This window comes from Ipomoea nil, unplaced genomic scaffold, assembly GCF_001879475.1.
Source record: "Ipomoea nil cultivar Tokyo-kokei standard unplaced genomic scaffold, Asagao_1.1 scaffold0317, whole genome shotgun sequence".
NCBI classification, from domain to species: Eukaryota; Viridiplantae; Streptophyta; class Magnoliopsida; order Solanales; family Convolvulaceae; genus Ipomoea; species Ipomoea nil.
Window position 1 is genome coordinate 6,260,567 of NW_017616745.1, and position 15,733 is coordinate 6,276,299.

The window sequence follows — 15,733 nt, forward strand, 5'->3', positions numbered from 1 at the left end:
GAACGCCGGAAACGGGAGAGAAATGGATGGACTCGCCGGAGAAGAAGAAAATAGGCGTGAAACGACTAAAATATTCTCATTATTTTAATTATTAAAGTTTTCCGGTGAAATTTGGCCGGCAATTTGAACGGAGTGACCAAAATTGACAAAAATTGCATAGTTAAGGTACTAAATTGACACTTTTAAAAGTCAGAAACTAAAATTAACAAGATCCCTATAGTCATATGACCAAAATTAAAATTTCCTCATTTACATTATAATCAACTCTACATTATTTGAGTCTTACATAATAAAAGCACACAAACAAAACAACTACTCTACATTTGAAGTAACATGTAATTAAGAAAGCACCCATAAGCATTATTACACATATATAAATCAAGCCTGCATTTGAACAACTACATGTTCATTGGATTCTGCGGAGGATGTTCCCTTGGTTGTTGCAGAAGATGAAACTGTTGTTGTTTGTTGCTCAATCCATCCACGCCATTCATCAATACATAATGGTTGACTGGGACCAACACTTGAAAGTTTATGTTCTTCAAAAAATTTTAAAATATCTTCACTTTTCCCAAAAATGATATCTGCATCTCGAACACTTTCTAACCTTTCCTCAATTGCATTGCTTCTGCATTTAGTAGCTATCATATGCCCCAAATTGGTAAGACAAGCTGCCAATATGTCTGCAATCATGCAGATTACCTTCGTAAACAACTCTTCAGCCTGACACTCACCATTTTCAAAGTATAGCAGAATGGTTCGAGTAATTCTATACATTGAATTTGCAGCTAAAACGTTTGCAGGCCAATAGAGTGGATATTCCACTAGAATTCTATTCTCTTTAGAGCTAAACTCCATAACAATCCTTTCAGCTACATCAACCAGATCTTGAACAATATCCTTAATAGAACTTATTTCTCCAGTTTTTCTCTCAAGATCCATGTCAAACCACTTCTTATGAAGCTCAACTCCCACCCACACAACATCTGCCGCATTTTTAATGCCTTTCAACCCACATTTCTCATCCAAAATATCTACGAGGCTTGCATAGCGAAGGCCTTCGTTGACACTGCTTATTACCAACCAATCAACATGCTGACTTGCAATGTTTGGAATTGCAATGGCGATGCTTGTTAGTGTTACCACAGGAAGTGTCCAACAATTTGGAGGTTCACTAGACAATAGACTTGGAACTTGGTTACTATCAAATTCTAACACACCACTAAAAGAGAAACTTTGACTGAGAAGATTAAATAGGTTTTGTGGCCTTTGCATCTTACCCATCTCAACATGTTTATCCATCCGATTAACAATCTCTCTTAATAATCTTTCAGGAAATTGTTTTTCTCCTTCGAGTAGTATTACAAAGCAATTGAGATCTACTTCTCGTTCCCTTTGCCCAGTTGAAACTTTATTTTTGTGGAATAATAATTTGCCTAAAAAATGATTAATTAATTTGCCTAAAAAATTAACCAAAAATACTAATGGAAGCATGGAGTAAACAGAGACAACATAACAAAACTTGCACCATATGACAATCATGATCTGAAGTCGTATACAAAAAGTCAAGACCAAACCTTTCATGTTATGGATAAGTTTTCTGACTGCACGTCTCTTAAACCAGTCAAGACCAAAGCAATTTTGAAGATGATATCCAAAGACGATGAGGGATCAAATACATGGGTACGTATTTGGAGGCATAAATCGACAAGGACGGTGATTACAAATATGCTCAAAGCCGTGACATTGGTTACAATATCTGTGTTACTCATAGAGCCCAGTGAGATGAAAAAGTTACCCATTGCCACAGTTAAGAAAACCGTGCTCATATTTTTTGCCCGAGTATCTAGGACAGACCACTTGGGAGTTGAGAGATCGCCTGCCAGCTTGGTACCCACAGCTAATAGTGTCAACCAAGTTGCATTGAGAGCGAAGAAATTGCCGGAGAAGCGGACATTCAACTTGGGAAACGAGTTAATGAAGGTTAAACATGAGTTTAAGAACATTGCAAAGGAGCAGGCTAGAGATGCAGCTGCTACATAAACACCTATAATTGGCATTGGGGAATCATTATCTACCATATTTTTGCTACATAAAGGATTAATTTCAGGTTGGTAGTAACTCATTTTGGTTAAATTAAGCTTTCAACTCCGATCCTGCATATTATATAGTAGTTTAACTGCCATAGATGAAATATAAAGGTAAATATAATATAGAGTAAATATCCAAAATGGTCCCTCGACTATAGCTAAATTCACAAATTGGTCCTCGACTTTCAATTTTAACCAATTAAGTCCTTAACTTTGTAATTTTAACACAATTTGGTCATCTGTCTATTTGACCGTTTGTTGACTGTGATATTTGAGGATATATATGTAATTTCATGGTCCATCGTCGGTTTTTTAAGGTTTCGGTTGCATTTCCAGACCACACTGTTACATTTGAATCCACTATCGAAAGCAATCTACCAAACCCGGTCGTCTTTCTCCGTCCTCCCTTTGGTTTCAATGTAGTTGAATTCGTACCAGAGCGAAGAAGACGACGTGTTTCCGAACTGGTGCAACGTCATCCTGGAGGCCTCCACGTGCTCCGACGAGAGCGAAAGGTTCTTCTGAAGATCATTGATCACGGTCAACAAACGGTCAAATAGATGGAGGACCAAATCGTGTCAAAATTACAAAGTTAAGGACTTAATTGGTTGAAATTAAAAGTTGAGGACCAATTTGTGAATTTAGCTATAGTCGAGGAATCATTTTGAGTATTTACTCTATAATATATCAAGGCAGACAAACGTACGCATTGACATATTTTTCGACGAACATTCATATATCAATTTCATAGGTGCAGTAATGCCGGCGTATGTCTAAAAAATTGTGACAAGTGAAATGTCAATAACATAATGTCATGGATGATATGTGCTATCATGCTGAGGCTGCAGCTGGTGGGACATGATTGGTCCTATGTTGTTGGATTAGTTTGAACTACTTCAATTCTACTTAACTTCGTTAGTCAACCACAAGTTGAAGCAAATTTTATTCATTGTTTACAAATATATATACTTACCAGGATAAGTTACATGACTTTCCAAGAAACACGTACCTAGGGTTGAAATAGGTCGAGTCGAGTCAAGCTTTAGAAAATTAAGTTTGGACTTGTTACGAAAATTTAAGGCTTGTGTCTGGACCTGAGCCTGTAGGTAGGCTTTTGTTATACTAAAGCCTGAGCATACAATAGCATGGCCTAGCCTGAATCCTTTTTAAAAGTATGTTTAATATGTAGACCATTGAAAATGCTTCAAAGTACGTAAGCTATACTTTGAATCTATTTAAAACCTATATATTACGTCTTTTTAAAAAATTTAATAAGTATTTCTAAATAATTTAAGAAATATACCGAGCTAATACAAAATTAATATATAACTACATAAGTATATCGCCACAATGCAAACATAATAGTATTAAAAAATATATAAAATAAAACAAAACAAGTCATGCACAACTTCAACATGTTTGTTAACTTGTTTAGGAATGAATTTTATTGTATTATTGATTGTCATCCTATATAATATCATAAATAGTTAACAATCAACTCACATAATTAAGTCGTGACACTTCATTAAATATTTAACAGTAAGAACAATAAGAACACTTATAATAAAATTAACAACAATGATTATAATTGAATCAAAATTTAGAATGCGATTTTGGAGGTCAAGGGTTAAGGTTTGATAATTATATATACTTGGAATTATATTGTAAATATAAAAATATATTAGGTATAAAATAGAATATATACTAACTTAATATTACAAATAAATTATATATATGTGTGTAATCCTGTGTAAATAGGCTAGGCATGTAATCTGAAGGCCGAGCTTGGTATAAACAGGTCTGACCTGTTTAGTTTAATAGGTTTTAAAATGGGCCCAAGCCTGACCTTTTTACTAAACAAGTCAGGCCTGTGTAGGCCTTAAATAGGCCGGGCCTTAGGCCCCTACGAAGGGGCCTAGCCTATTCCCACCCCTAACCGTACCATTTTAAATGCCAAGACATAGGGGTGTTTGGTAAATAATTGTTAACTAATAATTGTTAGCTGATTGTGTTTGATTAGTTGATAGTATTGGCTGATTGTAAAAATATGTTTATTAAATTAGCTAATAGCTGATTATATGCAAAATAACTGTCTCAAAACCTAATCAAATTTTAGCCTTTTGGAGCAATAAGTTGTTAAAAAGCTAATTAACCAAACACTTATATTGATTATTTGACTAAGTCAAACAACTAATAGTGGTCAAACAAGCTAAAATTGATTGATAAGATAAATATTTTACCAAACAATGCCTACTTGGGCATTATGGTCTTTGATTAAGACTGTTGTTTTCTATCATTGCTTATAAGGCTATCCTTATCCCAAAAATTCCTCTCACTTTTTAAAACGGGTCCATTTTCACATCATCAAATTTACAAATTTTTCACTATTTATTCTGCATCTCTACAATATTCTCTCACTTTCTAAAATGGTCGCACTTTAATATTATATTATAAATATAATAACAAAATAATATAATAAATAACTAATAAGAAATAAAATAAAATAAAAAAGTACACAAAAGCTGCCATGTAGAAAGCAAGTTTTCTAATTAAACAAAAAAGTATTTAAAATGCCACTTTAATGGCCACATCATTTAGGAAGTGGTAGCATTTTTGAGATTAGAATAGCCTAAGATTTATGGAGTTTGGGGGCACATCACTTTCAGCCGCAAATTCGAATCCTACCGAAAGTAGCAATATGGATTATCCAATAGTTGTGAGTAGTAGTAATGTACAATTACTTTTGAGAACTTGGGGCATTTGAGAGACATTTCAAAATATTCAGAATTTACTTTTCCATCAAGACTCTAAGAGCATCCACACTTGTGGTTTATTTGGAGTTATTTCAGAATTAATTCTCCCCACTCAAGATAATAACTGATGTGGGTGTAGGTTATTTGAGAAATAATATTACTGCAAATGTGGGGTGAATGTCAAAAAATACAAAAAAAAAAAAAAAAAAAAAAGAAGAAGAAGCAACACAGGCTGTGCGCGAACGTGGCAACACGGGCGCGTGCAGTGCACGCGTCCTTCTTTTTTTTTTTTTTTTTTTTTAAAATTTTAGTTTTAATTTTTTTTCTTTCTTTTTTCTCTCCCCTCCCATCTTCTCTTTCCTAATCACTCTTACATTATCCCCCAATTCTCCACAACCATTGTGGATGCTCTAAAAGTAAAGATATGTTAGGACCATAAATTTTGTTTGTTACAAGATTTTTAGAGGATGACCTATATGGTAAGATTTACGGGTATAATATATCGAGTAGTATATATATTAAGGCCATAATTATGCAGTGATGTTGTCTAGGCTTATTAAAAAGTTTTGTTGAACTGAATGATTAGAAGTTATGTTGTTTTTTTTTTCTTCTTTCTTCCTTTACACCGTTAACGGTGTTAACCATTTATATGTTTACAAATTCAAAGCCTAATGTTCAGAAATTAGACACTATGCGTTCAAAAACTCAAAGCTCAGTTTAATGTTCAGAAACTAGACATTATATGTTCATAAATTCAAAGATTAATGTTCATAAATTAGATACTATAGCATTCACTCTGTTACATGTTCATCAACAACTCAAAATTTAATGTTAAGAAACTAGACACTATATGCTCATATACTGAAAGCTAATGTTCATAAAATAGTATGTTTCGAAACTCAAAGCTTAATGTTCAAAAATGCGTTTGAAAAATGAAACTGCAACTCATTAATCATGACAGCGGAAACACTGTAGTTTTGGATCAGAGTCCACCTTGCAAGGTGTACTAAAGCGAATTGCAATTCATAAAATTGTCAGCATTGTATAGCCAAAGGCACATAAAATGATCATAAACAGGGACACCCATATCAAGAAAAGATTCCACCAAAGCTTTGGTGTGATAATTTGGGTACTACTTATCTATGTGTAAATTCTGGGTTTCATACTCGTACGAAACACGTAGAGATTGATTATCATTTTGTTCGTGATAAGGCTGCAAAAGGTATGGGCTATCAACCTTATGCTTGATGGGGATTATTAGGACTCTATATTTGTTCTTTATTGTGTTAGACTAGTATTCTATTCTTGTACTTATTATACTAGGATTCTAGTCTAGTCTAGTCCTATACAGCTCAATGTTGTGTGCTATCAACCTATCAACCTTGTGCCTAGGATTCTAGTCTAGTCCTATATAGCTCAGTGCTATCGACCTTGTGCTTGAGGGGGAGGTCTTATACAGCTCACCTTGTGTGCTATCAACCTATCAACCTTGTGCCTAGGATTCTAGTCTAGTCCTATATAGCTCAGTGCTATCGACCTTGTGCTTGAGGGGGAAGTCTTATACAGCTCACCTTGTGCTTGAGGGGAGGTCCTATACAGCTCAATATTGTGAGATTTTAAATCACTCAACAACAATGGTCCCGACGGGGCTCGAACCCACGACCTTCGGCTCATAAGACCAACGCTCTAACCAACTGAGCTACGAGACCTATACAATTTTTTTTAGTAATTATAAAATTCATTACCCTTTTAATCTCTTACTTTTGAACAGTGGAATCAAAAATAGGAAGAAAAAATAAAAAAAATAAAAATAAAAAGGGAATTATATATGTGTGTGTATTATAGATTTTTTTTATATATATATTTATTTATATTTTAATTAATTAATTAATTGTTTATTTTTATTCCAATTGCTATATACTACAAAAACAAAGAGAATTCTTCTATTTAAACTCATTAATATTACCAAGTATTTGATTTCGATTACCAATCCAATTCCAATGTTTGAACCAAATTCATCATTTAGTTTTCTTTGAATTACTCCCTCCGTCCCATTTTGTTTGTCTGGTTCAGTTAACGAAGCTTGATTAAAGTTATTTTTAATTCAATTTTATAATATTAAGTTTAGTATTCGTATATAAAATTTATATATTCAGAAATTACATTAAAAGTACTATTAAATACAAAAATCAATTTTAAAAATAATTAAAAATTACTAAAAAAAAGCAATGAAGAAAGAGTTAATTTGACCAATAAATAGTAAATATGACAAACAAAATCGGACAGAAGAGTAACTAATTAAAATTTTGGTTTAATTGTCCAATTCTAAGCCATCTACTATGGGTTGGTTAGTTGGTAGTATATTAGGAGAAGGGATGGAGGACTATGAAAGTTGAGAATGACTCGATGATGGCTATCATATAGGTTAAAATGGAGGGAAATAACAATGGGTGACATATTCACCCACTCGAAGGTGATGTGATAACTTTTGAAGAAGAATTATTGTAGTTACAATTTGTCTCACATATCTTTTGAGGTCATTATAGGTGTGGCGATTGTTGTAGTTTTTTTTTTTTTTTTTTTTTTTTTTTTTTTTTTTTTAAGTTGTACTAAAAAAATGGATAACTCAATTAATCGAATTAAATTTTGTGGAGTGAACAATTTTATAAGAAAAAAATCATGTTATTAATCAATTTGGTTAAAATGTAGTTTTCACTTAATTAACCAAAATATAAACTCTAGCCCATTTCATTTTGCTTACATTCATTATTTAGCCTAATATATATTTAAATCAATCGTTATGCTATGGACCCGTGTCCAGCATACATTGTGGACACGGTAACGGTGTTGTTAGTGGCACCGTTATCTTTCACCATTTTTTTAAAAAAAATTTCAGACCGCATCATTATAGGAGCATATGTTCATAATTTTATCACTATATGTTCATAATTGTAAGTTCATAATGTCAGAGCTCTGTGTTCATAATTCCATAACTGTACATTTATACTTTCATAACTGTACATTCATACTTCTGTAACTGTACATTCATAATTCAATAAATGTAAATTCATAATTTTCAAAGCTCTACGTTCACAATTTTTGAGCTCTATGTTCACAATTTTAGAGCTCTATGTTCATAATTTTATCACTATATGTTCATAATTGTAAGTTCATAATGTTAGAGCTATGTGTTCATAATTCCATAACTGTACATTCATAATTTTCGAAGCTCTATATGTTCACAATTTTAGAGCTCTATGTTCATAATTTTATCACTATATGTTCATAATTGTAAGTTCATACTGTCAGAGCTCTGTGTTCATAATTCCATAACTGTACATTCATAATTTCATACCTGTACATTCATAATTCCACAAACGAATAACACCATTAACGGCAAGACAACATCAATCTTTTTTTTTAAAAAAACTGGAATATCGTTTTCCCTAAAAACGACGTCGTTTTAGACTTGTGTCCACAACATAATTTGCCGAACTTTTCTTAACCGGCATGGGTTAGGCTTTGTTGTGGACTGGGGAAAGACATCCTTTTTTGGGCTCTAATAATGCCCCCCATAGTATGGACCATGGTTCACAGTTGACCCTAATACATGTGTATTTGTCTTATCATTCGTTATACCTTGCACTACGGTGCACATAGCACTGTGCGCTTCGCGTATCTTAAAACGACGTCGTTTTGTTAAGTTGTGTGCGGAGTCGACGCGACATAGTGTATGTGTATTATGTTATATAATTATGTACATTATGTTATACAATTATGTACATTCTGGTATATAATTATGTACATTATTTTATAAAATTATGTACATTTTTTTATACAATTATGTATATTTTTTTATACAATTATGTACATTCGAACATACGATTTTTTTAACAGTTAAAAGTTTATCTGTATTCTGTTCTGCAATTATGTACATTCTCATATACAATTATGTACATTTTCAAAACATGATTTTTTTAACAAGTTAACAACAAATACGGAAAAGCGAAATTTTCAAAAAAAAAAAAGTGCAAAACGACATCGTTTTGTATATTGTGCGCCGGCCAAATAATTACTATACGACGTATTTTTTTAGGTTTATTCGTTCAAAACGACGTCGTTTTAAGCGAATAACCCTAAAGTAAAAATCGTTATGTTCGTTTAAAGACGCTCAGACGGACGGACCAGAGACTCTAGCGCTGCCTCCGCCTCCGCCTCCACAGCACTATTGCTGTTGCACGCTGCCGTGGCCGGTCGTCAACGCTTCCCGTCGCCGCCTCGCCTCTGCCTCTGCCTCTGGTCGCCGCCTTACGTCCGTCCTTCGCCTTGCCTTCAATGAGTCCAGTCGTCGTCGCAGCTGCATGCCGTTGGTAAGTTTTTTTTTTTTGTTTGTTTTGTTTTGTTTTTCTTTTCTAGCATGTGGACTTGTGGACTGTGGAGTGTGGGTTGTGGCGGTATAATGTAGAATACAAATTTTCATTTTCATTTCTATTTTCCATTTTGACCGTTATTGTAAATTGTGATTTGTGAATTTGTGATTTGTGTATAGTGTGTCTATGTGTATTTGCCATTTTGACTATTTGAAAATAAAATAAAATAAAATAAAAATCGGACACCTAACCATTTTTTGACAAATTATTATGTGGATCCGGGTCTACTTTGGAGTCTAAAAATTCACAATTTATATATTGAATGTTAAATTCACATACTGAATGTTTACAATTTTTATATGCGTACTAAATGTTCACAATTTACATACTGAATGTTCACAATTTACATATTGAATGTTCACAATTTTATATACTAAATGTTCACAATTTACATAGTGAATATTCACAATTTAAATTATAAGCATTCAATATGTTAATTGTGAATTTTCAATATATAAATAGTGTATCTTGTATATGAACAGATACTACATTGTAATAGAGCTAGTAGCATTCAAAAAAAAAAAATAATGATGGATATATTATGATCGGAGCAAACTGACCCGGGAAGCGGAGCAATGAAGTGTAGAATGGACGCGGGGCCCGGAGGTTGAGCCCCGTGCTCGGCCCAAGGTGCCTTACCCACATGAGGTCGGCCATGTGAGCTCGACCCTATGAGCTCGGCTATGGTGGACTTGGCCATATGAGCTTGGCCATGGTGAGCTCGGCCATGTGAGCTCGGCCCTATGAGCTCGGCCATATGAGCTCGACCATGGTGAGGTATTCGGCCATGTCGAGCTCGGCCCTATGAGCTCGGCCATGGTGAGCTCGGCCACGGTTAGCTCGGCCATGTCGAGCTCGGTCCTATGAGCTCGGCCATGTGAGCTCGGCCATGCTGAGCTCTGCCACGGTGAGCTCGGCCATGGTGGGCTCGGCCACGGTGAACTCGGCCATGTCGAGCTCGGCACACCCATGGACCCGGTCTACACCCGGGCGCGGTCAACTCGGAGATCCAACTACCCCCCGATTTGTGGGGAGGCGGTTGGGGGGTTTAGCTTGTATAAAAGCCCCCCTTCTTGTCCTAACAAGGGACATGATCATTATCTTACACAACATATTCCTGATTTACTATCTTATAGCATTATTGTCCTAATTAAGTCTTGTAATAGTTTATTAGCGATAATCAATACAACATACGGTCCCTGCGACCTTACCATATCTCTGCGTTATATTATTTATTTCATATATATTCTTATCCGGATTCGTTGATTCGGGCCTACCCCGGGTCAATTAATTTCATCATTGGTGCTCTTGTTGAGAGCTGCTGTACCAGCTCAAACGTGTTCTATATCCAGTGGTCTACCGCGACCAGCTACCATGACGAGATCGAGATCCAACTCTCGCCACACCAACGGTTCCCGTGGCACCCAGCTCGTCGCAAACGGGAACGGCCCCAACGGGGACCCCAGCATCCAACCGGCCGCCTCCTCCAAGTCGGGGAGAGATCTGAGGGCCCAGCTCACCAACCACCGTAGCGGTGGTGCACCACCCCTCTAGGAGGGGGTGGCGATCTTCGAACAAGCCACCACGGCACTAGCACGTGTCGCGGCAGGCCTCTGGGCAGAGGAACAAGCCGACCTAGGTGCCACCCGGGGGACGCTGGCGCCACCTCCACTTCCCCCTCTCTCCACCGAACACCCGACCACCTCCGCCACATGCCACACAGGAGGAGGGGGCTCCCGCCGAGACCGTCAGCACGGCGACGATGGGAGGGCGCCAATCCAAACCAGGCCCGCCCTGGAGAGGTTGGGCGATCGTGTGTCGGCTCGGGACAGGCTGGGTTCGAGGCCGGCCGCCAACGAGCCACCAGCGGCAAAATCGTGTTCCCGCAGGCCACCACGGCAACCATCAGGCACCCGAAGGTCGCCAAGCCACGGACCCCGAGCCTGACCGCAACAGGAGGCGGGTTCGCGTAGGTCCCCAGGTCGTGGGACCCGAGCTCCACCACGACACGGGCAGGCCTCCCAGGTAGAGCGAACAGGTGAGACAAATGGCCGAGTCCTGAGCTCCAATCGGAACGAGGTCGAGCATCTACGGAGGAGGATTGATGAGCTCCAGAAGATGATTGACGAGAGGGACGGGTCCCCGGAGCCCCAAGACATACTGTCCACCCCGTTCGTGAGTGCTATCTTGGATGAACCCTTGCCCAAGGATTTCCGTTTTCCCACCATCAAGGTGTACTCGGGGACCACGGACCCACGGTCGCACCTCACCAGGTACAGGGCCGCCATGATGATCACCGGGGCTACCGACACCATCCTATGCAGGGGGTTCTTCGCCACTCTAGACAGGCAAACACACGACTGGTTTGGGTCCCTCCTGGAGGGGTCCATCTCTACCTTCACGGACCTCACCAAGCAGTTCCTGTCCCACTTCGCCACTAGCATCCAAAGGAAGAAGCAAATCGCTGACCTGTGCGACCTGAAACAGAAGAGCTCGGAGTCGCTGGCCGACTACCTCAGTAAATGGAAGAAGAAAGCCATGGGGGTCGCCAATTTCGATGGTAAGTCGGCCATGCCAATTTTCAGGAACAATTTGAGGTCGGGTGCTTTCCACCAGGACCTCATCCGGTACCCTCCCAAAAACTATACCGACCTGATGGACAGGGCGGCCCGGTATGCCGACGCCGAGGTCGCCGAGAAGAGGAAGAAGGAGCAGGAGGAAGGGAGAGGTCGGAAGGAAAAATATTGACATATTTTCTTATTAACCCATGGTCGCAGTCGTTCGCACCGGCCCCGACCTTGGCATTTCCCTAACGGTAGTACAGGGGGGACGCCCTCGCTCACTACCTAACGGATGAACCTGTTATGGGTTGCTTACCCCTTGACAAGGCCGCAACCAAGCCAGTGGGGAGAACCTACATGGTCTCCCGTGATATACTTTACAAGAGGTCCTCTAATGACACCCTGCTACATTGCTTGTACCCCAACGAGGCGAGGTCAGTAATAGAGGAGATCCACAAAGGGACCTGCTCGGGCCACCACGTGGTCCGTCCTCTCCAAGGATGTTTTATGAGGTGGAACGTCTCCTCCAACGATGTTTTAAGAGGTGGACTGTCCCCTCCAACGATGTTTTAAGAGGTGGACCGTCCCCTCCAAAGATATTGCAAGAGGTGGCCCATCCTCTCCAATGATGTTTCAAGAGGTGGAACGTCTCCTCCAACGATGTTTTAAGAGGTAGAGCGTCCCTTCCAAAGACATTGCAAGAGGTGGTCCGTCCTCTCCAATGATGTTTCAAGAGGTGGAACGTCTCCTCCAACGATGTTTTAAGAGGTGGAGCGTCCCCTCCGAAGATATTGCAAGATGTGGTCCGTCCTCTCCAATGATGTTTCAAGAAGTGGAACGTCTCCTCCAATGATGTTTTAAGAGGTGTAGCGTCCCCTCCAAAGATGTTGCAAGAGGTGGCATGTCCCCTCCTTTGCAATAAACGGAATAAAACTTCTCGTGTCGAAGTGATTTTCATTCCTTTTTAAAGAGGGGAGACGAGTATTCACCCCCGACCTTCCCGAACGCACCCTAAGGGGGCACGAGGTCCGACCTCGCGTACCAACCCCGACAGAAGTGCTCGGTGGCTTAGTCCAGCAGGACTCGGCCCAAGCGGCTTGCGCACCCTAAGTGTGCACGGGGTCCGACCTCGCCTACCAACCTCGACGGGAGAGTTCGATGGCTTAGTCCGGCAGGACTTGGCTCATGCGGGTAGCGCACCCTAAGGGGGCACGAGGTCCGACCTAGCGTACCAACCCCGACGCAAGAGCCCGGTGGCTTAGTCCGGCAGGACTAGGCTCAAGTAGCTAACGTACCCTAGGGGGGCACGGGGTCCGACCTCGCGTACCAACCCCGACGGAAGAGCTCGGTGGCTTAGTCCAACAGGACTAGGCTTAAGCGACTAACATAAGGCATTGTGTTAAAAAAAAAAGGTCTAGCACCTCGGTAGTACCACCCCCCGGAGGGGAGACATAAAATATGCCCACCTCCCGGAGGGGAGACAAAAAATGTACCCACCTCCGAGAGGGGAGACACAAAATGTGCCCACCTCCGGGGGAAGATGCATGTTAAGAAAAATACAAAGGGGTGAAACGGAACCCATATGATAAAGAAAGGAGGACAACAAACAAGCTACAACCAAGCCGCTACAATCAAGTCTAATCCTTGAGGTTGGGGTCGGCCATGTTAGGGTCGGACCCATGGAGTGCAACTCATGTTTACTCTCCTTCATTGACGAATATTCAGCCCAAGATGCCTCGGCACGGGGCACCTCGGTCACAATGGGCTCAGCCATGGTGAGCTCGGCCATATGAGCTCGGCACGTTGTGCATAGAGGTCGAGTTAGGACATTTACTCTCTTTCATTGTCGACTTCTCCAACGAAGATGGTGGGGGACTCATGATGGATATATTATGATCAGAGCAAACCGACCCAGAGGAGCGAAGCAAGAAGTTGGAGCGGCCCAAAACGTCTCACCTCGGCCTCAGACGTCTCACTTCAGCTTACGGCGTCTCACCTCGGTCTCAGACGTCTCACCTCGGCCTAAGACGTCTCACCTCAACCCAAGACGTCTCACCTCGGTCCAAGGCGCCCAGGTCCATAGCGAGCTCGACCTAGGACTTTTCGGCACAAGGCACAAGGCACCTCGGCCTAGGACACCTCGGCTACAATGGGCTCGGCCGTAGTGAGCTCGGCCACATTGCGCATAGAGGTCGGGTCGGGACATTTACTCTCTTTCGTTGTCGACTTCTCCAACGAAGAGAGTGGGAGACTCATGATGGATATATTATGATCGGAGCAAACCGACCCGGGAAGCGGAGCAATGAAGTGTAGAATGGACGCGGGGCCCGGAGGTTGAGCCCCGTGCTCGGCCTAAGGTGCCTCGCCCACATGAGGTCGGCCATGTGAGCTCGACCCTATGAGCTCGGCCATGGTGAACTCGGCCATATGAGCTTGGCCATGGTGAGCTCGGCCACATGAGGTCGGCCATGTGAGCTCGGCCCTATGAGCTCGGCCATATGAGCTCGACCATGGTGAGCTCGGCCATGTCGAGCTCGGCCCTATGAGCTCGGCCATGGTGAGCTCGGCCCTATGAGCTCGGCCATATGAGCTCGGCCATGGAGAGCTCGGCCACGGTTAGCTCGGCCATGTCGAGCTCGGCCATGTGAGCTCGGCGACGGTGAGCTCGGCCATGGTGGGCTCGGCCACGGTGAATTCGGCCATGTCGAGCTCGGCACACCCACGGACCCGGTCTACACCCGGGCGCGGTCAACTCGGAGATCCAACTACCCCCCGATTTGTGGGGAGGCGGTTGGGGGGTTTAGCTTGTATAAAAGCCCCTCTTCTTGTCTTAACAAGGGACATGATCATTATCTTACACAACATATTCCTGAATTACTATCTTATAGAATTATTGTCCTAATCAAGTCTTGTAATATCTTATTAGCGATAATCAATACAACATACGGTCCCTGCGACCTTACCATATCTCTGCGTTATATTATTTATTTCATATATATTCTTATTCAGATTCGTTGATTCGGACCTACCCCGAGTCAATTAATTCCATCAAATAGTGTATCTTTATCTGAATCCACTTTGTAAGGTGGACCCGGTCCATGACATAACTATTATCGAGTGAGAAGGGGTATCTTGGTGAGAGCTAATTAAAAATCTATATGCCTCATTGGACTGTAGACAAAGCAATCAATGTAAACAAGTATGTTAAACGGTTGACATGATTACAATGCACACACGAGAAGGACAAACATAGTAAACTTCTAAAAATATAAACATGAGCATAATTTTTAATTCGGTTCAAATAATAGCAGTGCTGAAAAAATGACAATTATTATTTCGTGGATCATGGTCCACACAAAATAGTGTACATTTTAGTATATAAATAATGTAATTTTAGTCTATTAAAAATGTATATTATATTTAGAGAAAGAACATTATTTATGTTATTTTATAAAATGTACATTCATTACATAAATAATATATTTTTAGTATATTAAAAATGTATCTTTTGTTAGGGTCTACACAACACTGTGTGACACAATGCCTTTATTAAGTTATTAACTAGTGTAAGTTTATTAAGGCGGGCGGAGAAAGAGGGATGGGAGGGCGGCCGGACGGTAGAATGAGAACAGAATCGATGATGAGGGTAAACTTGTCCTTATCCATAACCTTTATTTATATATATATATATGCTGATGCTAATGATCGAGTATATATCTATCTATCTATATATGCTTATCTCATGATCCTATACCTAGTGGGGCAATTAACAAAAAGCCAAGTCAAATTTGAAGAGAACACTTGGTCATATCTTCCAGTTATTATTACACATTGGAAAACCTCTTTCCGCCCATATGGTTGGCTCATCACCCCAGTTCATCCATGTCTATATCAGAGTA

General features: G+C 40.4%; 1 protein-coding gene, 1 long non-coding RNA gene and 1 other non-coding gene across 3 annotated transcripts; all 3 read right to left on the reverse strand.

The window, feature by feature from the left end:
- Positions 1–284: 284 nt before the first annotated feature.
- On the reverse strand, positions 285–1,615 carry LOC109167241. The gene is made up of 2 exons (XM_019316239.1): positions 1,578–1,615; positions 285–683 (listed from the first exon to the last, which is right to left on the reverse strand). The coding sequence occupies exons 1-2, from the start codon at positions 1,582–1,584 to the stop codon at positions 379–381; spliced, it is 312 nt and encodes a 103-aa protein (XP_019171784.1). The 5' UTR covers positions 1,585–1,615; the 3' UTR covers positions 285–378.
- Positions 1,616–3,174: 1,559 nt separating this feature from the next.
- Positions 3,175–8,540, reverse strand: LOC109167338. Its single transcript, XR_002051822.1, has 3 exons — positions 8,454–8,540; positions 6,441–6,442; positions 3,175–3,190 (listed from the first exon to the last, which is right to left on the reverse strand). It is a non-coding gene; the product is annotated as an uncharacterized LOC109167338 (long non-coding RNA).
- On the reverse strand, positions 6,479–6,552 carry TRNAI-UAU. The gene has a single exon. It is a non-coding gene; the product is annotated as a tRNA-Ile (tRNA).
- Positions 8,541–15,733: the final 7,193 nt, after the last annotated feature.